We start from the raw sequence: 26,059 nt of genomic DNA, 5'->3' as shown, positions 1-26,059 counted from the left end.
ATAGAAACAAGGACTTCACAGGCAACATGATGTCAATAAAAATTTATCTTTCAAAATGACTTTCAACATGAATGGCTTAAATGCTCCCATAAAATGGCACAGGGTTCCAAATAGGATAAAATGATAGGACCCATCCATATGTTGTCTACAAGAGACCCATTTGGAACCTAAGGATACATCCAGACTGAAATTTAAGGGATGGAGAAGCATCTTTCATGCCAATGGGCCTCAAAAAAAAAAAAAAAAAAAAAAAAGAAAGAAAAAAAATGGGGTAGAAAGAAAAAATCCATCTGATATGGATTCTTATATCAGATAAATTAGATTTTAAACTAAAGACTCAACTCAGAGATACAGAAGGACACTATATCATTCTTAAAGGGTCTATCCACCAAGAAGATCTAACAATTGTAAATATTTATGCCCCCAATACGGAAGCAGCCAACTACATAAGACAACTGTTAAGATAAAGAGCCATATTGATATGAATACATTAATAGTAGGGGATCTTAACACACCACTCTCATTAATAGATCATCCAAGCAGAAAATCAATAAAGAAGCGCATTGAATGACACATTGGACCAGATGGACCTCATAGATACATACAGAACATTCTACCTTAAAACAACAGAATACTCAATCTTCTTGAGAGCACATGGAACCTTATCCAGAATAGACCACATACTGGGTCACAAATCAGGGCTCAGCCGATACCAAAGGACTGAGATTATTCCCTGCATATTCTCAGATCACAGGGCTTTGAAACTGGAGCTCAACCACAAGGAAAAGTTTGGAAGGAACTCAAATACCTGGAAGCTAAAGACCACCTTGCTTAAGAATGCATGGATCAACCAGGAAATCAAAGAAGAACTTAAACAATTCATGGAAACCAATGAGAATGAAGACACTTTGGTCCAAAACCTATGGGATACAGCAAAGGCAGTCCTAAGGGGGAAATACATAGCCATTCAACCCTCCCTCAAAAAAATTGAAAAATCCAGAATACACCAACTCTCTTTACACCTTAAAGAACTGGAGAATCAACTGGAGAATCAAATTAATACAACCCCACACACAAAAAGGGAAATAATCAAGATTAGAGCAGAGATAGATGAGAGAGAAACTAGAGATACAGTAGAATACATCAATGAAACTAGAAGCTGGTTTTTTGAAAGAATCAATAAGATCAATAAACCACTGGCCAAACTAATCCAAAAGAAAAGAGAGAGGACCCAAATTAACAAAATTATGAACGCAAAGGGAGAGATCACAACTAACACCAAGGAAATAAGAACAATCATCAGAAATTATTATCAGCAGTTATTTGCCAATATGTTAAGCAACCTAGATGAAATGGATGCTTTCCTGGAAAACTATAAACTTCCAAAACTGAATCAGGAAGAAATTGACAACCTGAATAGACCAATATCTAGTAACGAGATTGAAGCAGTGATCAAAACCTCCCTAAAAACAAGAGCCCAAGATCTGACAGATTCCCTGGAGAATTCTACCAAACATCCAAAGAAGAAATAATACCTATTCTCCTGAAGCTGTTTCAAAAAATAGAAACAGAAATAAAACTTCCAGACTCTTTTTATGAAGCCAGGATTACACTGATCCCCAAACCAGCAAAGATCCCCAAAAAGGAGAAATTCAGACCAATATCACTGATGAATATGGATGCTAAGATTCTCAACAAGATCCTAGCTAATAGGATCCAACAGCACATTAAAAAGATTATCTACCATGACCAGGTGGGATTCATCCCTGGGCTACAAGGATGGTTCAACATTCATAAATCAATCAATGTGATAGAACAAATCAATAAGAGAAGAGAGAAGAACCACATGGTCCTCTCAATTGATGCAGAAAAAGCATTTGACAAAATCCAGCATCCGTTCCTGATTAAAACACTTCAAAGTATAGGGATAGAGGGAACATTCCTTAACTTTATAAAATCTATCTCTGAAAGACCCACAGCAAATATCATCCTCAATGGGAAAAAGCTCACAGCCTTCCTGTTGAGATCAGGAACATGACAAGGATGCCCACTCTCACCACTCTTGTTCAACATAGTATTAGAAGTCCTTGCAACAGCAATCAGACAACAAAGAGAAATAAAGGTATCCAAATTGGCAATGAAGAAGTCAAACAGAAGTCTTCAAAGAGCTGGAAGAAACAATCCTAAAATTTGTATGGAACCAGAAGAGAACCTGAATTGTTAAGGAAATGTTGAAAAAGTAAAACAAAACTGGGGGCATCATGTTTCCTGATTTCAAGCTTTACTACAAAGCTGTGATCACCAAGACAGGATGATACTGACACAAAAACAGACACATAGACCAGTGAAGCAGAATAGAGAGCCCAGATACAGACCCTCAGCTTTATGGCCAAATAATCTTTGACAATGCAGGAAAAAATATACAGTGGAAAAAAGACAGTCTCTTCAATAAATGGTGCTGGGAAAATTGGACAGCTATGTGTAGAAGAATGAAACTCAAACATTCTCTTACAGCATACACAAAGATAAATTCGAAATGGATAAAAGACCTCAATGTGAGTCCGGAAATCTATCAAAATCCTAGAGGAGAACATAGGCAGTAACCTCTTTGACATCGGCCACAGCAATTTCTTTCAAGATATGCCTCCAAAGGCAAAGGAAACAAAAGAAAAAATGAACTTTTGGGACTTCATCAGATCAAAAGCTTCTGCACAGCAAAGGAAACAGTCAACAAAACAAAGAGGCAACCCACCCAATGGGAGCAGATACTTGCAAATGACACTACAGACAAAGGGCTGATATCCAAGATCTATAAAGAACTCTTCAAACTCAACACACACAAAACAGATTATCACATCAAAAAATGGGCAGAAGACATGAACAGATACTTCTCCAAAGAAGACATACAAATGGCTAACAGACACATGAAAAAATGTTCATCATCATTAGCCATGAGGGAGATTCAAATTAAAACCACATTGAGATACCACCTTACACCAGTTAGAATGGCCAAAATTAACAACACAGGAAACAATAAGTGTTGGAAGGGATGTGGAGAAAGGGGAACCCTCTTACACTATAGGTGGGAATGCAAGTAGGTGCAGCCACTTTGGAAAACAGTGTGGAGATTCCTTAAGAAATTGAAAATAGAGCTACCCTATGACCCTGCAATTGCACTACTGGGTATTAACCCCAGAGATACAGATGTAGTGAAAAGAAGGGCCACCTGTACCCCAATGTTCATAGCAGCAATGGCCACAGTCACCAAACTGTGGAAAGAACCAAAATTCCCTTCAATGGATGAATGGATAAAGAAGATATGGTCCATATATACAATGGAGTATTATGCCTCTATCAGAAAGGATGAATACCCAACTTTTGTAGCAACGTGGACGGGACTGGAAGAGATTATGCTGAGTGAAGTAAGTCAAGCAGAGAAAGTCAATTATCATGTGGTTTCATTTACTTGTGGAGCATAAGGAATAATACACAGGTCATTGGGAGATGCAGAGAAGTGAGATGGGGGAATTCAGAGGAGGAGACAAACCATGAGAGACTGTGGACTCTGAGAAACAAACTGAAGGTTTGGGAGGGGAAGGGCATGGGGGGTTGGGTGAGCCTGGTGGTGGGTATTATGGAGGGCACATACTGCATGGAGCACTGGGTGCGGTGCATAAACAATGAATTTTGGAACATTGAAAAGAAATAAAACTGGAATCTTACTCAGCTACTTTTTAGCCTCTAACCTTTCTAGCCTTATTTTTCTCCATAGCACTTATTACCATCTTATAACAAACAATTATACTTATTTGTTGTTATCTATCTCTCCTCTTTTAGAAAGTAAACAGCTTGAGGGCAAAAATTTTATTTGTTTTATTCACTGTGTTTCCAGTGCCTAGAACAGGCTCAGAGTAGATGATCAATAAGTATTTGTTGAAGGAATAAATGAGTGAATTAATATCTTCCTACTCCCAGTCTAGGAAATTTTCCACTGTATAGATCCATCATTCCCATCTTCCTACTCCCAGTCTAGGAAATTTTCCACTGTATAGATCCAAAATTCATTGTTTATGCACCGCACCGCAACAAAAATATCTTTGTACATATGTTTTTTTAATATACCCATGTGTATTTTATTTACACTTATGTAAAGTACTCCACTAGATCATTCTTTTTTTCATAGCAAATGTAGTGTTATAACCTACAGATGGCTCTTCTACTCACCAAATTCTGATTTGTATTAGAATGTTAAACTATATGAATTGCAGATATAAAAATAATGACGAAGAAATACATTTTAAGTGCCCCTTTGTGGTCACACAAAGAAGCAGAATTGAGTCAGAATGTATTTTTGCTGCCAGTCACAGAGACTTGCTTTTAGTCTGCCAGGCATTATTCTATCTACTGATCCAAGCCATATTTTTATGCATCATGTTTTTTGTCAACTGCCAGCATAGTCCAGACATGTGTCACAAGCATTTAGAGGACAGACTGTGATCAATTAGGATACTGTGCCTCAATGTGACCTTCATTTTTGGCTAATTATATGTTGATTGCAACTAATCAGCATCGTATTTGAAATGAACAAATTGGTCTGCTAGAGGGAGAGAGTAAAGAGCATATTGCTATATTGTATTTTAACAGCTCGTTTGTGTCTGGAATGAAATTTGATGTGCTTCTCTTTAACAAACCACTTTTTACCGTCTTAATTACTTTCTTGTATACGTTGCATACACAGCATTGTTAATATGGAGTATACATTGTATGTGTTTGTATTTAGGAATATAGAAATCATGGGCCCAACTAAGTAGTTCCTATTGTCGTTTAAGGCCTGTGAAAGCATTAGTACTTTCAGTATTCGTTTTATAAATCCATTTAAATCTACCTGATAGGGGAACTAGTGAAGTTATGTTTAAAACCATATTATTGTCAAAGTCTAAATGTAAAGTATCTTCCAATATGTGAAAGTTTTACTCAGTCAGCTTAGCTCCAATCAGAGTGAAATTTTGACATTTGTATTGATGATAACCTTAGCATTCTTTAAAAAAAAAAAAGTGAGCATCTTGGGGGCTTTGAATGTCCCTAAACAGTTCTACAGCTTTTGCAGAAAGATATCTGCAGAAATATTTAAATATTTAAATATTTCCTCTAGAGGTGTGTGTGTGTGTGTGTGCGCACGCGCACGTGTGCGCACACACCTGCGTGTGAATGCCTATGTATAAGAAACTGACACAGAGGAAGTACATACAGAGGTGTGAATGTGGAGACAGGTTGTTTGCCATGTCAGAACTTGTAGAAGAAATTCAGTTGCTGCTGCTGCTACTACAAAACAACATTAACGGTGAGATTTGACATATCTGTTTAGTTTTCCACCTCTTCTTACCTTAGCTTTGGAGTTGACACCAAATGTTTTTGTGTGCAGTAGAAACATGACCCAAATAATGGGGAAGAGCTGTCAGCTAAGCAGCAGAGTTTTTACCTAGCTGCCAATGGATTGAGCTAGAATCTGGCCAGCGAGAAGTTAACAAATTACAGCAGGCTTATGGAGCAAGTCAGAGCTGAGAAGGCTTTCATAAGGAGGAACCAAAGGTTGGGGAGAGAATGTCTACGGACTGCAACTCTGATGGCTTAATGGGATCTTTGTTTTTTGTTTTTTTGTTTTTTTAAATTACAAACAAAAGCAAAACCGATAGAGTGTATCTTTTTGGATTCTGCTTTCTCTCTGTGGAGTTCCTACTTAGATTTCAGTCACTCCACAATGGCTCTGTGGACTAGTAGTCCCAGTGATCTGGTTTGGTATTAATAGGCCCTCTCAGGTCATTAATGTAAAATAATTGCATTGGTGACCTCTCTGGTGTTGTTGGTAAAAGACTATAATAATGATTGAGACAAATAGTCCCAGTTTTGTTATTTTCTTATAGTAATAAGTCCAATATTATGTTTTGAGAATTGTTGAGAATTCACTGACATGGATAGTTATTAGTGGCATAAGTTATCAATATTTGGAGCATTTTTAATCACCATCTTATTCATATATAGAAAAGGAAGCAAGATTCTAACCCTGAAAATACTTAAACTACACAGGCAAGATTAATCTTGCAAAAAATTAATCTTGCATTATACTCTTATCTACTAACTCAGAAACTAATAAGGGAATATTTTATTAAAAAAATCCATCACTGTCCTGTGGTAGTGGTCACATGAATCTAAACATGATACAATTGCATAGAAATGTATATGCATGGATGCACACACACACATACACACACAAATAAATGAATGCATGTAAGACTGGTAAAATCTAAATAAGGTTAGTGGGTGGTAACAATATCAATTTTTTGGTTGTGATATTGTTCTGTAATTGTACAAATTATTACCATTGATTAAAACTGGGTGGAATATGTTATTTCTACAGCTACAAGTAGATCTACAATTATTCCAAAATCAGATGTTAAAAACAACCCTGTCACTGTACAACATCTATTGTCTTAACACAAATCATTGTCAAAAGGCAAGAAATAGAGATTGATAACTATTACATGAAATTTTATTTTTTACATAAATTAGAAAATTGATGCAAGTTTCTTTTTTTTTTTTTTTTTAAGATTTATTTATTTATTTATTTATTTATTTGCCAGAGATCGCAAGTAGGCAGAGAGGCAGGCAGAGAGAGAGGAGGAAGCAGCTCCCTGCTGAGCAGAGAGCCCGATGTGGGGCTTGATCCCAGGACGCTGGGATCATGACCTGAGCTGAAGGCAGAGGCTTTAACCCACTGAGCCACCCAGGCGCCCCGATGCAAGTTTCTTTGATGGAAAATGGTGCTTTGCTTCTTGTAGTGGTAGATAGCTTAGAAGTCTAATCTTACAGATACTTTCTTGGTTTATTCAATTCAGTTGAGTCTCCACCACTGTGTTTTCCTTTTCTTCACAGATCTGTGTCTCCAAGTGCCCAGAAAAGTTTCTAACCTACATGGAAATACAATTTTCATACAGAACAAACAAACACTATTGGACGTACTACAGCCAATTCTGCAAATCCCCTTTTGTTAAGCCTGTGAAGGTATGTGTGTTTAAGCTTAAAACTAGAGAAGACTTTAACTCTTGTTTCAATCTCAAGTGTAAGATGAGCATTTGTAATGGACAAGCTCCTAAATCATCTAGGAAATGATTATTTATTATTCCATTAAGACACGAATGCACGTGTACATACAAATTTACATGCACCATTTATAGCATATCATTGTGTAGACTTTGGGTATTATGCAAAACTCTTAAGCCTGGTAAGTTACCTTTAGCTTTAACTATTCCCTGAAACCAACAAATTCTCTACTTGGCTGGACCCTGTCATCAAGATCTAGGAGCTAACTAATGGTAATATTAATATTATCATTTCATTAATGTGGTGATGAAGATCCATGACTTAGTAACAAGTAGAATTTTACTTCCAAACCCAATTTGATAATTATTCATTTAAGAAAAAATCCTCAAACCCTACCTAGGTTTGGGACTTAAGAAGGAATTCTAAAGCCCCATTATGTTAAATAGTATTAATGGCTTCTAACTTAGAGAAGATGCTGTTTTTCCAGAAAAAAAAAAATGAAGAATTAGAGACTCAAAATGTGACTAAGACATAGATACACACTTTCAAAAGTGTGTCCTGACTTCAGTGGGTCTGGTTTTATTATTGTTGATTTAATTGAATTACAGTTAGAACATTTTAGAGAATTTGTCAAATAAGTATGTGTGTATGGTAATCTTAAAATCATTCTTATAGGGGAGTAACATGAAATAATGAGGTAATTATGGAGTTAAATTTTCGAAGGACACAATTTTTATACTGAGGACAAAAGTTGTCATTACATACCCTTTGAAATGTTAACATACTCTTTCTTCCATTTTAGACTCTCTCACAAGTCTTACTAGATGATGATTGTCCAACAGCAATTTTTCCAAGCAAACCATGTAAGTGGTTATTACTTATCTTATCTAAGAACATATAAGAAGTTACTTAATTCAATTCCCTTAATTTCTCTGTTGACAAAATTGAAGCCAAGAATAGTTGTATGACTGGCCCAGGGTCCCAGAATTAATTAGGAGGAAACCAAAGCTAAAGCCCATTCTCCTGACTCCAGCCAGAGACATTACCAGAGGAGATCTGTTAGTTTTGGGGTTTTGCTGCATCAAGATACACAGAAAAGATTAAAAACTGATTTTAAAAGCCCAGATTGATTACTTGGTGCTCTATAAGCACATGTAAGCACACAGACATAATCTTGCATACTCACCCCTGAATTCAGCCAAAGAGTTTGTTCCGAAGTTGCCCGGGATGTGATGGTGGGACATAAACTTGTCCTATAATTTGAAATTTGAAATATTTATGTATCTCTTAAAGGAATCGATATTTTATATTTTTAATATTTATAAATTTTATTTAAAGTTTATATAAACTTTGTTTCATTTTCTTTTTTAAAAAGTTACACAATCACTAATATCCCATTCCTACAAATATAATCCTAACCCAAGAGAAACAATGTTACATAAAGATGACCATCACGATGCTGTTCAGAAGAACTAAAAATAAAGAGAAAGAAAAAAAGAAAAAGAAATACTCTTACGTCCAAGAACAAGAAAGTGCTTAAATAAATTATGATGTATTCATTAAATGGAATATTTTAGAGTTATTAAATATAAGTACTATGTAATATAATGTTAATAAAATGTTATATACATTATAATGATAATTTATAATTATATATCTTATATAATTATAAGATAATTATTTATAAATTATTATAAATTATATTAATTTAATATATAAATTAAAATAAACCAAAAAAGCTATTCAAAGAAAAATATTGGAAAGAAATATGCCAAAATAGTATGGGTATTTTGGAGATGGCAAGACTGTGGGCATTTTCTCTCTTCTTTCTTTTTTCAATTGGAGTAGAAGGTCATGTACCATTTTCTATTTGAGAAGAAAGTCAGGTACCATTGAAGTAGCTACCACCAAACACAATGCCTTATGTTCCCCTCTCCCTTTTCTTTGGGTCACTGAGGACCCGATGTAAGATGTAGGTCTTTCAAACAACTTCATGTTGCCAAGGATAATGTTACAAAAGGATAAAAATGAATCCTCAGTCACTGATATAATAGGCAAAAGAATTTAAGACATCCCTGCCCTTACAAGTGTAGTTTGGTTAAATCACACAATATAAAATGTACACTGGGGATACAAAAATGAATAGGGCATAGTCCCTCACAGTACAGTACAGTTGTGCTCGTTCCCCCATAGGTAATTAAGCATACTACTCAATTGAATAGTATAGAGCAAATAAAATTCACTTATTAAATAGCTTATGAAAGGAAATAAGTAATATTTTTAAAAAAAAGAAAGAAGGGAAAACCCTGCATTTATTTTATGGTTATGACTCTCAAAAAATTTTCTTGCAGAGAAAGACTAGAAAGAAATTCATCTAAAATGTTAGAATTCATTTTGGGTGGTAGGACTATGTATTGTTTTGCATTTTCCTTCTTATTTTCTCTACTTTTCAAATATATAATGGACATATTTAGCCATTGGAGTTAACGGATTGAATAAAATTGCCCAGAACAGGGTTGGAGGACTCTGTGGGTGGAAATAGTCCTATTATAAGGCATGGCAAAGGAAAGAATGCGCAGTAAAACTAAAGGGAGGCAGGAGAGCGCCTGCGTATGTAAGCCAAAGGGAAGAGAGTTTCAGAAGACAGGGTTTGTCTACCATGTCAAAGACTCAGAAAAGTTAGCTCACTTAACAGCCAATATTGACTGAGTTCTACTATGTACCAAATACTGTGCTAGATAATGGTTGAGTTCAAGCAGGATGATGACTAAAAGATATTAGGAGGTTTCGGCCATTAAAAGATTATTGGGATCACTGGGAGGAAAATTTCTTTGGAGTGGTGGGGACAGCATGTGATTGGATTGAGAGGGAATAGAAGCAGCTGGTAGAGACTACTATGTCAAATTTGCCAGGGAAGAACCAGAAAAAGATGAGAAGATACTGAAGGACTCAGCCTTATTTTAAATGCTCTAGGAGATGAAAGTAGGTAGACAGGAGATCATTTTAAGCCCAAAAAGTCAGGAAAGGCTTGGTAAAGACCTATTTCTTCATTCCCTATATCAACTACTTTAATATTTTCAAGCTTAAATTCCAAATCTGTGATGATTCCTGTAAGAAAAAATAGGAAAATGATCCACTTCGGATTTCTCTTCCCTCTTGATTTAAAATTGGGGTTTTAAAATATTTTTAGTAATACAGATATGTAAAGAAGCAAGGATTCTATTTAATCAAAATAAGTATATAGAAAATTGAACAGTGAAGTAACTCTTCTGAGAAATTATGCTAGTCTACAAAGTGTGGGCCATTTTGATAGTTTTAGAATTTCTACTTCCAGTCCCTCCAAAAAACCAGGTAAATGAGAAAGCTGAAAGACACAAATTATTAAGACTTCACAAATAAAAATTCAGTTGTCTTAATGGCCTGAAATTTGAGATAGTTCTTATTTTTCAAGAAATTATTCACTAATCTCCAGTTTTCAAGGTTTCAGTCAAGGAGTATCTATTTTTTTTTTTTTTTAATAACAAAAAGTAAACTCAGGAGTGCCTGGGTGGCTCAGTTGGTTAAGTGTCTGCCTTCAGCTCAGGTCATGATCCCAGGATCCTGGGATAGAGCCCCATATAGAGCTCCCTGCTCAGCAGGGAGTCTGTTTCTTCCTCTTCCTCTGCCTGCTGCTCTGCCTACTTGTGGTCTCTATCTCTCTGTCCAATAAATACAAAATTCTTAAAAAAATTTAAAAAGAAAAGAAAAAGAAAAAGTAAACTCAGGACATCTGGGTGGCTCAGCCTAATAAGCATCTGCCTTCAGCTCAGGCCATGATCCCAGAGTCCTGGGATCAAGCCCCACACACTCCTGGCTTCCTGCTCAGCATGGAGTCTGCTTCTCCCTTTTTTCTCCCCCTCCCCACTGCCCCCCCTTAAATAAATAAAATCTTTTATAAAAAAAGAAATAAACTCGGTCATACAAGTAAATATAGCCTTTTTATTAAAATTTTTTTTTACCATGTGAGATGTTATCAGTATTACTCTTTTTTAAAAACCTATGCTGTGCATCTTACTTGTTAGTGACTTGATGAATGTACCATGTGTAAAATAGCAAGTTTAGAGTGTAGCTTCAGATTGTGATCATATTTGCTTTCTACAGCTGTCTGAGAACCATCAGAAAATCTTCTGACCATCAAGTAATGGGCAATTATCTATGTTGAACAATATGCCTATACATTGTCTAACAAGAATTTGATTATAAATAACAGAAAGCTTAAGAAAGGGAGAACATTACATAGGAAGAAGTAGAAAAATGACTACCATAATTTTATTTTTTTTTACAGTTCTCCAGAGATGTTTCCCTGACTTCACTACTAAAAATGGCACTTTGACAGTAGGAAATAAAACAACATTTGAAGATGGAAGTGGAAAAACAAGAAATGCTATAGAACTCAGGACAGCTGCAAAGTATGTTTGTTTGCATTCTTATTTTCAGTTTGGATGAATCCTATTACTGTACACAAAACTAAAACTTCCATAAGGTTCAGGGTTATAGAGGAAGAATATGCATTATTATGAAATACACATGTCACACATGGTTTGGAGACCCTGGTGTGTATTGTTAAGAAAAACAGATAAAGGAGAAACCAAAGTGAATTAGAAAGTTCAATGATGTTTTTTTAAATGGTTAAATCTTTCATTATCAACAGATAGAGAAATGAAATCTCAGTAAGCATATTGAAAGACCTTAATGTACTTGTTGAGGGAACACAATAAAAAGATGCTGTTTAAATCACCATTCAAAAATATTGACTAAAATAATGAAACTGCCAGATGTCTTAAAGGGAAGAGGGCCTTAAGAAAGTCAAGACAACCACGGTAATGTTTCTATGTACTAATTTACTCTTTCCCTTCGCATACACATCTTGATGTTTCAGGTTATAGGGAATATAATTCTCTGGTCGCGGTAAAGTCCAATGTGTGCACAAACAGAGTATCATTGTATAGCTCAGTTGTTGAATTAAAAGTGAAACATAAAGATACTCTAAAAATGTTTTTCTCTTCCAAAGAGTTTAGCAGTCCATGTAGAATACTGTAGGCCCTGCATATTTCAAATGTAATAGCAACATGATGGATTTCACGAATATAAATCTATGTGAACCAAATCACAAAATAATAGTACAAGTGCAGTTCCACTGATAGAAAAATTCAAAACCAAGTGCAACTAAATTAAATTACCCAGCGATGCATATGTAAGTGGTAAAACTGAAAAAGAAAACCAGGGAATTATTAGCACAAAAGTCAGGTCTGTGGTTACCTTAGTGGAAGGAGGAGGTGTTTGTTTGTAACTGGGGCACACTGGGAAAGGGACAACAGTGTTGGAGTTACATAGTACATTCACTTCTGATAATTCATCAAACTGGACAGTAATGATTTGTGCACTTTTCTGTATGTGCTCCATGGTGCCTTCCTGCAACAGCTGTCAGAGGATTAGAAAAGGGAATTAAGGATGATGTTCATTCTTGACTCTATGGATTTTGTAAGCTAAAAACTGATCTTATTTAAATTCATTTCTTACAGTGAGATTTCTGCAATATTGAGGACATGTCACATATGTTGAAAAGGGATCTGTTCACCATTCTTGAAAGCCACGTTCTCTGTGTGTGGCTATAGCTGCCTTTGTAGTATACCAAAGTGACATCTCACATATTGTGGTGGCTGGGGAAGGACTGCCTCTTGATAAATGGTTTCTAAAAATATGTTTTGAACAGCATCTTGCAAAACCCCTTTTATCATAACAAGAACATTTCTGTTTAGTGGCAGTCAAAATAATTGATTTTTTCCTTCTTTGAATTCAGTCGTGTCAATAAAATCCTTGATGCAAGGGCAATTGGAATGAAAGTATTTGAAGACTATGCAACAACTTGGTATTGGATTCTCATGTAAGTGCAAATGTTGGTGTTTCTTCTCCAGCCCCATTTTATCCTTGTTTTTATTTTATCACTTTTGTCAAACTCCCCATTCAGGGCGTCTAGGTGGCTCAGCTTGTTAAGCATCTGCCTTAGGCTCAGGTCATGATCTCAGAGCCCTGGGATCAAGCCCCACATCCAGCTGTCTGCTCAGTGGGGAGGCTGCTTCTCCCTCTACCCTTCCCCTCCACTCTTGATCTCTCTGTCTCTCAAATCTTTAAAAAAGAAATTCCCCATTCATATTTGTGAATAAAAGTTTGACTCACTTCCTGCCATTTTCTTTTTCAGATAGGCTGAAAATGGGGCAAAGATATTTGCAAATATACCCAGTGTTACAAAAGTTATAAGAATGAAAATTTTAACTTTATTCATTAAATTTCCAATAAAAGTACTTATATAAATATAATTGACGTCATGCGGGGACAACATCTGTAGTATGTTTGCTTGTTACTGTTATGTTACAGTGAATGCAGTTTTATTTCTCTGGGTCTGTTTTCTCATTTGTACTTCCCTTGACCTCCAAAGGATCACTTTTACTTTTTAACACATCCTTTTTACATAATGTTTGTTATCGTCATCACCAAAGGTCACTGTAGTTATGAAGAGCTGAAAAATATATATGAAAGGAGGAGGAGATTAAGAATTTTTAGACATAAGATTTGCATTCCTGAAAGGTATGGGAAAATGCAATCACTCTAATGGAGCAGGTGTCTGGTATATTTAAGGCTATTGTTACTCTCTGGCTCTTATATCACCTTATGCTGTGAAAGCATCTATGGTTCCCTAGTGATCGAAGAGCAAAGAGAAGACTCCTTCAGATAGTTATAAGGCCCTTTACAGCCTAGTCCAACTAGTTTCCCAGATTCATCTCCACCCATGTTACTTGATTAACTCTATAAACACATGAAATAACACACCCATTCTTAGACTGTCAAGTCCCCTGTTTTTGCACATTCTGTTCTCTTTCCTAGCACATCCTTCCTGCGTCCTGGACAACTCTGTCAAATTATTTAAAATCATCTTTTGTGTAAATTGTGAAGTCTTTCTTGACTTCTCCAGATATAATTACATTTCCCCTTCTGTGTTCCTCCTACCCACACGCATGCACACGCATACACACACGCCCCTATACATACACACATGCCTATCGTCCAAATAGCACCTAGAATTGTATGTTATTTACCTGGCTCTCAGATAAACTATGAATTCTTTATGTAACTATGTCGAACTCATTTCTATTTTTCTACCTCCCAGTTTGGTCCTTGAAACATAGATGCATAGAAAATGTGGGTTCAAGGAACAGTTATAAAACCACTAGGGGAACAAAAGAGATATATATAATATAATATGTAATACTTAATAAAGTCAAAATTGTTTTGTGTGTAAAATAGTAGTGATTAGTTTGTAGAGCTGTAAAACTAGCTAGTGTTTTTTGAGATTTTACTCATTTCTATGCTTTGTCTTAAACACAATAATTATTTTCAGTGTGTATCAGTATTTCAGGATCTCTCTCCATAGCAGAGATTGTAGTCTATACTTGACAGTGGTTAAACTTGTTCCCCTATTGTCAAACTCAAATATCATTAGATAATTTGCATATCTCTTTTTTATTTTGGCTTTTTAACTACTATCTGAAAAAGTATACATTATGATAGACCTTTCTATTTACCTCACTCCCAACATACACTGAAACCCTCTCCACCCAGGCACAGCTCACACCACTAGAACATAAATACTCCTTATCTTTGACTCTTCTGGTTCTCCATCTATCTCACAAATATAAAGCCAAAGACTAATATGCTGTGCCTTAGTTTATTCAGTTACAATTTTATGCAGGAATTAAAAACACAGAGAATAAACAGCTATATTTCTTTTCTCCCCCCTGACCTTTTTGCTTATTCCTCTGGGACTATGCCATAGAATAATCTTTCAACCATATTAAATATTTAAGCATTAAAGTATCTGTGATTTTAATAGGGAATGCCTTCTGGAGTTGAAAGCATAGGCTTTGCAAGAATTGTGACCTTAGAAATTACTTTGATACAATGCTGTCATCTATTCAGTGACAGTATTTATTAAGATTTTTTTTTTAAAGATAATACTTGGAGACCATAAACTCAGTAAATTTACCAGGTAATGTTTCTGTTTGGAAACCTCCAAAGAGTATCAGAGGTATCAGTTCTTAATGGAAACATCATCCAAATTTCTAATCTTAATGAATTCTGTTTAATGAAATTACCTAGAAGAATTCAATATGGATTTAACCTGGATATATGGGCTGGGGGTGGGGAAGTATCTCTGGTATTTCAAACTCCAGGATAAAATTAAAACCAAAAACATAGTCATGTTGCTGATTGCTTGATAAAGTCATATGGCCCAGGAGATACAGAAGCTGTATCATAGCTCCATAATATGGCCCACAGATCACCGGGGACCTGAAATAGATGTCTGGTGATGTCAAACATCACAAATTATTAAAAATAATTAGACTGTAATAATGACTACAAAGCCATGGATTCAGGAACTGTGTGGGCAATTATTTTTCTTTTCTGCCCTAAGACTGCTTTCTTACTTCTAGATAGTTCTGATGTATAACGTTTCCTTCTGTTACTATCATGGATATGTTTTATAATTTGTCACTTAGTGAGATGTGTGGAGGGGAAAAAAAATACAGCATGACAACTGTGGCAGATAGGCCAAAACTGTAGGTGGAAGGAATTGTGTTTTTCTTTGAACAGTGGTTGCTACTGGATTCCATTTACAGAGGTGCACAAATTTTGACTCAGGTGTGAAGTTCCCGACGGTCCTACTCTTTCATATGAAAGTCTTAATAGAAACTATTGTTTGTACTTTTTAATACTATAAATATTTACATAGCCAGCTAAAATAGAATAATCTGAGATTATTCTGAATAGAAATGTTGTCTTGCTGTTAACTTTATGTTATGATTAGCACACTTGACCCCTGTGTGTTTTATGCTTTTTCCTCTAGTGGCCTGACTATCGCCATGCTCCTCAGTTGGATGTTTGTGATACTCCTGAGGTTCATAGCTGGATTCCTTTTCTGGGTCTTCATGGTGGGTGTGATTGGAATTATAGGTTACGGTAGGTATCGCCCTTCTTAAAAATCACATAGTGATTTTTAAGGACTATTCAAAATAGTCCTTTTCTTTCCAGTTGCCATTATCAATTACCAGAAGGCATTTAACTTGCAGTAAGTTTAATTATTTACTTCTCACCCCAAAGTATTAAATTAAGAAAAATTATTTAATTTTGCATATATTATTCCTATAACTTTTATCTTCTTTATCTTGAAAAAAAGTGCTATTAAAATGTTCTACATGTTTTCCTTAGTGACCTTTGGTTCTATGCCTTATGGTTATTAAGATGGAGATAAAAATAACACCATTTAGGTTCATGAAAAACATTTCAGAAAACTTATTTTATTCCTTTAACTTTTTTGTTTGATCAAAGGCTAGGTCTGTGTAGTTACAGAAGTGTGATCTCTTTTTCTCTGTCAATTTACTAATTTTAATCCAGGTACTGTCACACTTTCTAATAGCTAGCCAGTACTCCATAATGAGGCACCACCCTCTAGAGGCAGGTATTCTGAATTACACTCTGGGTGGAGAATTACTTTGTATCAAGTTTGAAATCTAACCAATCACCCAGTCCCCTCAGAAGCAGTACAGGTACAGTGTGAACACCAAAAAAGGAACTGAAGTTTCTTCCAGGAAGCAGTGTAGCATTTATGGCAGCTTCTTTCAGAGTGCTAATAAACATATGGGGCCAATATATGAATGTTTGTGAGGTTTCTATTCAGGAGTAATTTCCCCTGCAATACCATTTGGATTGACAATGCACTTTTATGGTAGCAGACGCCAAAAAGAGAAATTTCCTATTATTGTCACCTGAAGAAGAGCTTTACACATATCAATATAAGAATGATGTTGAATCCCCGGGTTGTATAGTTAGCCTAGTTCTAATCCCAGCTCCATAACGGATAACTGAGGAACTTTGGAAATGCTTCCTAATGATTATAAGACCCAGTTTTCTTACCCATAACAGCACAGTAATGGTACATATCTCCATCTCACGAGGTTGTGAGGATTAACTGAGACAATGAATATAAAGCTCTCAGAACAATATCTGAAAAACAATAAACTCTCAGTATGTATGTGTTGGTTTATTGTTACTATCCTCCTTGTTATCCTCAATAGGTTTCTAGACAGCTTCAGGTCTCCTCAGGGTTTCCTTATCTGCTCCCTCTGTGCAGCTACATGTGAAAAGGTTGGGTCAGTCTGGTGGAGAAATGTTAGAACTGCTACCCCTTAATCAAAGACTCCCAAGAAACCTTTTGGTATAAAAGTCCTTTGTGTATGTTTCTGCTTGGAGCTCAAAATAAACTCTGCCCTTTACTACTATATAGCCTCGGCATGTGATTCAGTCACTCTTATTGTCATCAGGATGGGAAAGACAGTAAAGTCTGGTATTGATTTCAGTGACTTGTCATGGGGGGAGCAAGGAAAATCTGAGATTGGCTATAGTTCAAGTTTGACAGTGGCAAGAAGGAGAGAGAGTGTCAATATATCAAAAATACAGGAGAAACAACCAATTTCAGCTCCCTGTTGACTCCCTAGGTAGTTCTAACTCAGCAGTTAATGGTGTGGCAAGTCAGCTTAAAGCCGATCATTGGGTGGGGAAATGTCCAGTTAGACTGAGAAGTATAACACTGTGTGACTCACCTTTGCTACTACCTGGGACAACTGATTTTCTCTGTATCTTGGGTAACCAATCATTTCCTACTAACAACACCCTATTTCCTAGGGCAAACAACATATGAAAAAGCCAGACTATTTGTGGGCAAGTGCCCTTGAACATTAGTGGAACAATTCTTACTGACCAGAACAAGTTAAGATTTATATAGGAGAGGTCATAGAACAGTGGGGTTACAGACATGGATTTGGAGTTTGAAAAGGCACAGATTCATTGCACATGAACTGTGTGAACCTCTGCAAGTACATGGTCTAATTAGTAGTTTCTTCAACTATACAATAGGATTCTGTGAATATTTTTTAAAATAAGGTACATAAAGCCCTTTGAAAGAGGCTTAGTACATACTAAATGTTCAGTAGAAAGTCTCAGTTGTAGTTGTTAACACAGGAATGGTTGTTGAATTTTCTTGAATGCTTGTCTGCATCTATTGAGATTATCATATGATTTTTATCTTTTATTTCATTAATGTGGTATATCACATTTATTTATTTATGGATGCTGAACCATCCTTGGGTATCTCTGGGATAAATCCCAGAGATTTATCCCAGAGGATGGGATGTGGTATATCACATTTATTTATTTATGGATGCTGAACCATCCTTGGGTATCTCTGGGATAAATCCCATGATGTATGACATTTTTAATGTAGTGTTGAATTCAGTTTGCTAATATGTTGTTCAGGATTTGTACATCTATGTTCAATAGAAATTTATACATCTATTTTCAATAGAAATACCAATGAAATATTTGTTCATCAGGGGTATTGGCCGGTAGTTCTCTTTTCTTGTGGTTTCCTTGTCTGATTTTTCTATCAGGGTAATGTTGGCCTTGGAAAATGAATTTGGAAATATTCCTTCCACTTTTGTTTTTTGGAAGAGCTTGAGGAGATTGGTATTAAATCTTCTTTGAATTTTGGTAGACTTCACCAGTGAAGCTATCTGGTCCCGGCCTTTTGTTTGTTGGAAGACTTTTGATTACCAACTCAATTTTCTTAGTAGTAATTGGTCTGTTATGTATTCAATTTTATCATGATTCAGCCTTGGTAGGCTGTATCTTTCTAGGAATTCATCCATCTCAGTTGTTGAATTTGTTGGTATATAATTGTTCTTAGTACAGTTGAACTTTGAATATCATGGATTTGAACTGCATGTGTCCACTTATATGCAGATTTTTTTATAAACTCAGTACTGTAAATGAATTTTCTTTTCCTTATGATTTTCTTAATAATGTTTTCTTTTCTGTAGCTTACTTTATTATGAGAATACATAATACATATAGCATACTAAGTGTTGGGGTTAATGTTAACTGTTAATCAGCTGCTTGTGGTATCAGTCAGGCTTTCTGGTCAATAGTTGGCTATTAATAGTTAAGATTTTTGGGAGTCAAAATTTACATATGGGTTTTTGACTGCATTGGGATAGGTACCCCTAACGCTCCTGTTGTTTAAGGATTGACTGGAGTCTCTTATGATCCTTTGTATTTCTGTATCAGTTGTAACCTCTCCTCTTTTCTGATTTTGAGTGCTCTCTTTCTTGGTGAGTCTAGCTAAACACTTGTCCATTTTTCTCATCTTTTCAAAGAACCATCTCTTAGTCTCATTGATCTTTTGTATTGTCTTTTTAGTCTCTGTCTTATTTATTTCTACTCTAATCTTTGTTATTTCCTTCCTTCTAACTTTGGCTTTCATTTGTTCTTTTCTTTATACCTCAAGGGAGGTATAACTTTAGGTTATTTGAGACTTTTCTTGTTTCTTGAGGTAAAGCTGTGCCCTTATGAACTTCCCTCTTGAACTGCTTTTACTGTGTACCACAGATTTTGGTATATTTCTATTTTCATTTGTCTCAAGGTATTATTTTCCTTTTGATTTCTTCTTTAACCTATTGGTTGTTTGGTAATATGTTGTTTAATCTCTACATATTTGTGAATTTTTCAGTTTTCCTCATGTAATTTCTGGTTTCATACCAGTGTGGTCAAAGAAGATACTCAATATAATTTCTATTCTCTTAAATTTATTAAGACTTGTTTTGTGGCCTAACATATGATCTGCCCTTAAAAAGACTTTATGTGCACTTGAGAAGAATGTGAATTCTGTTGTTTTTGTTGGGATATTCTATATACATCTGTTAAGTCCACCTGGTCTAATGTGTTGTTTAAAGGCTGATGTTTCCTTACTGATTTTCTGTGTTGGTGGTCTATCCATTTATAATCCCATTTACAGTTGCATCAGAAGAATAAAATAACTAGGAATAAATTTAACAAAGGAGGTGAAAGTCCTATGTATTGAAAACTATAAGACATTAATAAAAAAAGATTGGAGAAGACACAAAAAATGGAAAGATATTCTATGCTCATGGATTGGGAGAATAAATATTGTTAAAATCTGCATACTACCCAAAGGATCTACAGATTCAGTGCAATCCCTATCAGAATTCAAATTGCACTTTTAAAATAAGTGGGGCAATAAATAAATAAATAAATACAATAAGTGGGTTAGATAGTCCTAAAATTTTCATGGAACCACAAAAAAAAAATAATAAAAAACAAAGTGAAACAGAAAAAACACAAACCCAGAAAACCAAAAAACCAAAGCAATCTTGAGAAAGGAGAAAAAAAACTGGAGGTATCATATGCCCTGATTTCAAACTATATTACAAAGCTATAGTAATTAAAACAGTATGATATTGGCATAAAAACAGACACGTACATCAATGGAACAGCATAGAGAGCCCCAAAATAAAATGTATCAATTTATGACAAAGGAGCCAAGATATACAATGGAAAGGACATTCTCTTCAATAAATTGTGTTGGAAAAACTGGACAGGCACACACAAAAGAATAAAACTGGACCACTATCTTACAGCATACACAAAAATTAACTCAAAATGGATTAGATACTTGAATAGAAGAAAACATAGGCAGTAAGCTCCCTGATACAGGTCTTGGCAATGATTTTTTTGAATCTGACCTAAAAATCACAAGCAACAAAAACAAAGATAAATAAGTGGAACTATGTAATCTACAAAGCTTCTGAACAGCAAAGAAATCCTTCAACCAAATGAAAAGACAAACTATTGGATAGAGAAAATATTTGCAAATCAGATACCTGATAAGGAACTACTATAAAGAATTCATACAACTTAGTAGCAAAAATGGTAAAGTTAAAAAAATCAACCCAACTTAAAAATGGGCAGAAAATATGAATAGATATTTTCTCAGAGAAAACCTAAGGATGGCCAACAGTTACATGAAAGGTACTCAACATCACTATTCATCAGGGAAATACAAATCAAAACCATGATATGATAGCACCCCACACCTGTTAGAATGTCTATTATCAAAAAGACAATGATTAAGTGTTGGCAAGGATGTAGAGAAAAATGAACACTTGTGCACAGTTGGTAGGAATATAAATTGGGTCAGCCACTATGGAAAATATTATGGAGGTTCCTTAAGAAATTAAAAATAGAGGGGTGCCTGGGTGCCTCCATTGGTTAAGTGTCTGCCTTCAGCTCAGGTGATGATCCTAGAGTCCTGGGATCAAGCCCTTCCTCAGCTTGCTGCTCAGTGGAGAGCCTACTTCTCCCTCCCCCTCTGCTTCTCCCTCTGCTTGTACTCTCTCCCTCTGTGTGATTGTGTGTGTCAAATAAGTGAATAAAGTCCTTAAGAAAAATTAAAAATAGAAATACCATCTGATTCAACAAGTCCACTTTTGGATGTTTACCTGAAGAAAATGAAAACACTAGCTTGAAAAGATATATGGACCCCCATGTTCATTACAACATTATATACAATAGCCAAGATATGGAAACAACCATCAATGGATGAATGGATAAAGAAATTGATTAAAAAAAATGGATTAAAAAGAGTGAAACCTTGCCACTTGTAACAACATGAATCTATAGAGTATTATGCTAACTTAAGTAAGTCAGATAAGGAAAAATACCATATGATTTTACTTACATGTGGAATCTAAAAAACAAGCACAGAAACAGACCCATAAATATAGAGAACAAATTGGTAGTTGCCAGAGGGGTGGGGAGTGGGGAGATGGGTGAGATAAATGAACGAGTTTAAGAGGTACAACAAGTCATGGGGATGCAAAGTACAGCATAGGAAAAATAGTCAATAATATTAAAATAGCTTTATATGATGACAGATGGTAACTATACTTTTTCTAGTGAGTGTTTTATAATGTATAAAATTGTCAAATCACTGTTCTACTAATATTATATTGTATGTTAATTATATTAAAATTAATTTAATTCTTAATTAAAATTTAAAAATAATTTAATTCTTAATTAAAAATTAAGAATATAAAATTAAAAAACCAAGCTTGTAGGTACAAGAACAGATGAGTAGTTGCCAGAGGCAGGAGGTGGGGGGCTGGGGGTGGAAGAAATTGGTGAAATGGGTATAAATTTATTTAAAATCATTAACAGAAAGCTGCAGTTGCCATATTAACCGACAAAACAGGTTTTAAAATAAAAAGCATTATTAGAGATAGAAGGGATTTAATTTGCTCAAAATATATACCAAACGTTTAAAGAAGAATTAATACCTATTTTCTTGAAATTGTTCCAAAAAATAGAAATGGAAGGAAAACTTCCAAACTCATTTTATGAGGCCAGCATTACCTTGATCCCCAAACCAGACAAAGACCCCATCAAAAAGTTATACACTGTGAAGAGTTTTGATCAAGAAATGATGCTGTACTTTGTCAAATGCCTTTTCAGCATCTATCAAGAGTATCATATGATTCTTGTTCTTTCTTTTATTAATGTATTGTATCACATTGATTGATTTGCAGATGTTGCACCAACCTTGCAGCCCAGGAATAAATCCCACTTGGTCATGGTGTATAATCCTTTTAATGTGCTGTTGGATCCTATTGGCTAGTATTTTGGTGAGAATTTTTGCATCTGTGTTCATCAAGAATATTGGTCTATAATTCTCCTTTTTGATGGGGTCTTTGTCTGCTTTGGGGATCAAAGTAATGCTGGCCTTATAAAATGAGTTGGGAAGTTTTCCTTCCATTTCTATTTTTTGGAACAATTTCAGTAGATTAGGTATTAATTCTTCTTTAAATGTTTGGTAGAATTCCCCTGGGAAGCCGTCTGGCCTTGGGCTCTTGTTTGTTGGGAGAGTTTTGAGGACTGCTTCAATCTACTTACTGGTTATGGGTCTGTTCAGGTTTTCTATGTCTTCCTGGTTCAGTTTAGGTAGTTTATATGGCTCTAGGAATGCATCCATTTCTTCCAGATTGTCAAATTTGCTGGTGTATAGTTGCTCATAATATGTTCTTGTAATTGTATTTCTTTGGTGTTGGTTGTGATCTCTCCTCTTTCATTCATGATTTTATTTGTTTGGGTCCTTTCTCTTTTCTTTTTGACAAGTCTGCCCTGGGGATTATCAATTTTATTAATTCTTTCAAAGAACCAGCTTCTAGTTTTGTTGATTTGTTCTACTGTTCTTTTGGTTTCTATTTCATTGATTTCTGCTCTGATCTTTATCATTTCTCTTCTCCTGCTGGGTTTAGGCTTTCTTTGCTGTTCTTTTTCCAGTTCCTTTAGGTGTAGGGTTAGGTTGTGTATTTAAGACCTTTCTTGTTTCTTGAGAAAGACTTGTATTGCTATATACTATATAGTCCTTTCAGGACTGCTTTTGCAGTGTCCCAAAGATTTTAAACAGTTGTGCTTTCATTTTCATTTGTTTCCATGAATTTTTAAAATTCTTCTTTAATTTGCTCGTGACCCATTCATTCTTTAGTAGGGTGCTCTTTAGCCTCCACATATTTGAGTTCTTTTCAACTTTCCCCTTGTGGTTGAGGTCTAGTTTCAAAGCATTGTGGTCTGAAAATATGCAGGGAATGATCCCAATTTTTGGTACCAGGTGAGACCTCATTTGTGACCCAGGATGTGATCTATTCTGGAGAATGTTCCATGTGTACTAGAGAAGAATATGTGTTCTGTTGGTTTGGGATGGAATGTCCTGAATATATCTGTTATGTCCATCTGGTCCAGTGTGTCACTTAAAGCCTTTATTTCCTTTTAATATTTTGCTTAAGTGATCTGTCCATTTCAGTGAGCGGAGTGTTAAAGTCCCCTGCTATTACTGTATTATTGTTGATGTGTTTCTTTGATTTTATTATTTATTTATTTACTTATTTTTAAAAATATTTTATTTATTTGACAGAGATCGCAAGTAGGCAGAGAGGCAGGCAGAGACAGAGAGGATGGGAAGCAGGCTCCCTGCTGAGCAGAGAGCCTGATGCAGGGCTTGATCCCAAAACCCTGGGATCGTGACCTGAGCCGAAGGCAGAGGCCTTAACCCACTGAGCCACCCAGGCGCCCCTGATTTTATTATTAATTGGTTTATATACTTGACTGCTCCCATGTTAGGGGCATAGATATTTAAAATTGTTAGATCTTCTTATTGGACAGACCCTTTAAGTATGATATAGTGTCCTTCCTCATCTCTTATTAAAGTCTTTGGCATAAAATCCAATTTACCTGATATAAGGATTGCCACCGCAGCTTTCTTTTGATGTCCATTAGCATGGTAAGTTGTTTTCCATCCCCTCACTTTAAATCTGGAGATGTCTTTGGGTCTAAAATGAGTTTCTTATAAATAGCATATTAATAGGTTTGGGTTTTTATCCATTCTAATACCCTGTGTCTTTTGACTGGGGCATTTAGCCCATTTACATTCAGTGTAACAATTGGAAGATATGAATTTAGTGTCATTGTATTGTCTGTAAGGTAACTGTTTATATTTTCTCTGTTCCTTTCTGGTCCGTTACTTTTTGTCTCTCTCTTTGCTTAGAGGACCTCTTTCAATATTTCCTGTAGGGCTGATTTGGTGTTTGCAAGTTTTTTCAGTCTTTGTCCTGGAAGCTTTTTATATCTCCTTCTATTTTCTATTTTCAGTGATAGCCCAGCTGGATGTAGTATTCTTGGCAGCATATTTTTCTCATTTAGTACTCTGAATATTTCATGCCAGTCCTTTCTAGCCTGCCAGGTCTCTGTAGATAGGTCTGCTGCCAATCTAATATTTCTACCATTGTATGTTACAGACCTCTTATCCCAAGCTGCTTTCAGAATCTTCTCTTTGTCACTGAGACTTAGATGAAAGGGTGTGGACTTATTTTTATTGATTTGGGGGGCATTCTATGTGCCTCCTGGATTTTGATGCTTGCTCTCTTCACCATATTAGGGAAATTCTCTGCTATAATTTGTTCCAATATACCTTCTGCCCCTCTCTCCCTTCTTCTTCTGGGATCCCAATTATTCTAATATTGTTGCGTCTCATGGTATCACTTATCTCTCAAATTCTCCCCTCATGGTTCAGTAGTTATTTCTCTTTTTCTTAGCTTCTTTATTCTCCATCATTTGGCCTTCTGTATCACTAATTCTCTCTTCTGCCTCATTTATCCTAGCAGTAGCATTAGCATTTATCCATTTGTTATTGCACCTCATTAATAGCTTTTTAATTTCAACTTGGTTAGATTTTAGTTAATTTCTCCAGAAAGGGATGTTATTTCTCCAGAAAGGGATTATCTAGTATCTGTCATGCATTTTTCAAGCCCAGCTAGCACCTTGATAATCATCACGTGTAACTCTAGATCTGACATCTTACTAATGTCCATATTGATGGGGTCCCGAGTGTTGGTACTGCCTCTTGTTCTTTTTTTTTTAAGTGAATTTTTCTGCCTCGTCATTTTATCCAGATAAGAATAGATGAATTAAAGAGCAAAATACTAAAAGGGTAGCAATGACCCCAGAAAAATATACACTAACCAAATCGGAAGAGACCTGAAACCTTTGGTGGGGGGGGGAAAGAAAGGTGAAAAAATATATATGTATGTGTGTATATACATACATACATACACACACACACACACACGTATATATATTAGATTGGTGAATAGAACAGAGCCACACACATGATTTTGGGTGTATTTTGGTCTATTAGAAGAAACTGCCTCCCAAAATTTTAAAGAAAGAAAAACTTACATATATACAAAAATAAGGGTAAGCACAATGAAGGGATGGAATATGACTGTAAAGGTGAAACTTTAAAAAGTTTCTCAAAAAGGAATTGAAAAGAAGTTGGTTGAAAAAAAGAAAAGAGGAAAGAATGTGATCAGGCCGGAGACTAGAACAAATCCATACATTAGATTTAGGGTATATTTTGAGCTGTTAGAGGAAACTATCTCCCAAAATTTTAAAGAAAGAA

The 26,059-nt window shown here is 35.4% G+C and overlaps 1 protein-coding gene across 3 annotated transcripts in view; it reads left to right on the top strand.

Moving 5' to 3' along the window:
* SLC44A5 (solute carrier family 44 member 5) overlaps positions 1–26,059 on the top strand; it is a 393,104-nt gene that overhangs the window by 328,457 nt on the left and 38,588 nt on the right. For all 3 annotated transcript variants that reach the window (XM_032870125.1, XM_032870124.1, XM_032870123.1), the window contains exons 8-12: positions 6,931–7,059; positions 7,901–7,961; positions 11,423–11,546; positions 12,938–13,021; positions 16,040–16,152. In XM_032870125.1, coding sequence (XP_032726016.1) covers positions 6,931–7,059; positions 7,901–7,961; positions 11,423–11,546; positions 12,938–13,021; positions 16,040–16,152 — 511 coding nt within the window. The remainder of the gene's footprint in view (positions 1–6,930; positions 7,060–7,900; positions 7,962–11,422; positions 11,547–12,937; positions 13,022–16,039; positions 16,153–26,059) is intronic.

The sequence above is a fragment of the Lontra canadensis genome, unplaced genomic scaffold, assembly GCF_010015895.1.
Source record: "Lontra canadensis isolate GAN:19392208 unplaced genomic scaffold, GSC_riverotter_1.0 scaffold40, whole genome shotgun sequence".
In the NCBI taxonomy this organism is placed as follows: Eukaryota; Metazoa; Chordata; class Mammalia; order Carnivora; family Mustelidae; genus Lontra; species Lontra canadensis.
Note: the sequence above shows the minus strand (reverse complement) of the source record. Positions and strands in the feature narration are given on the sequence as shown.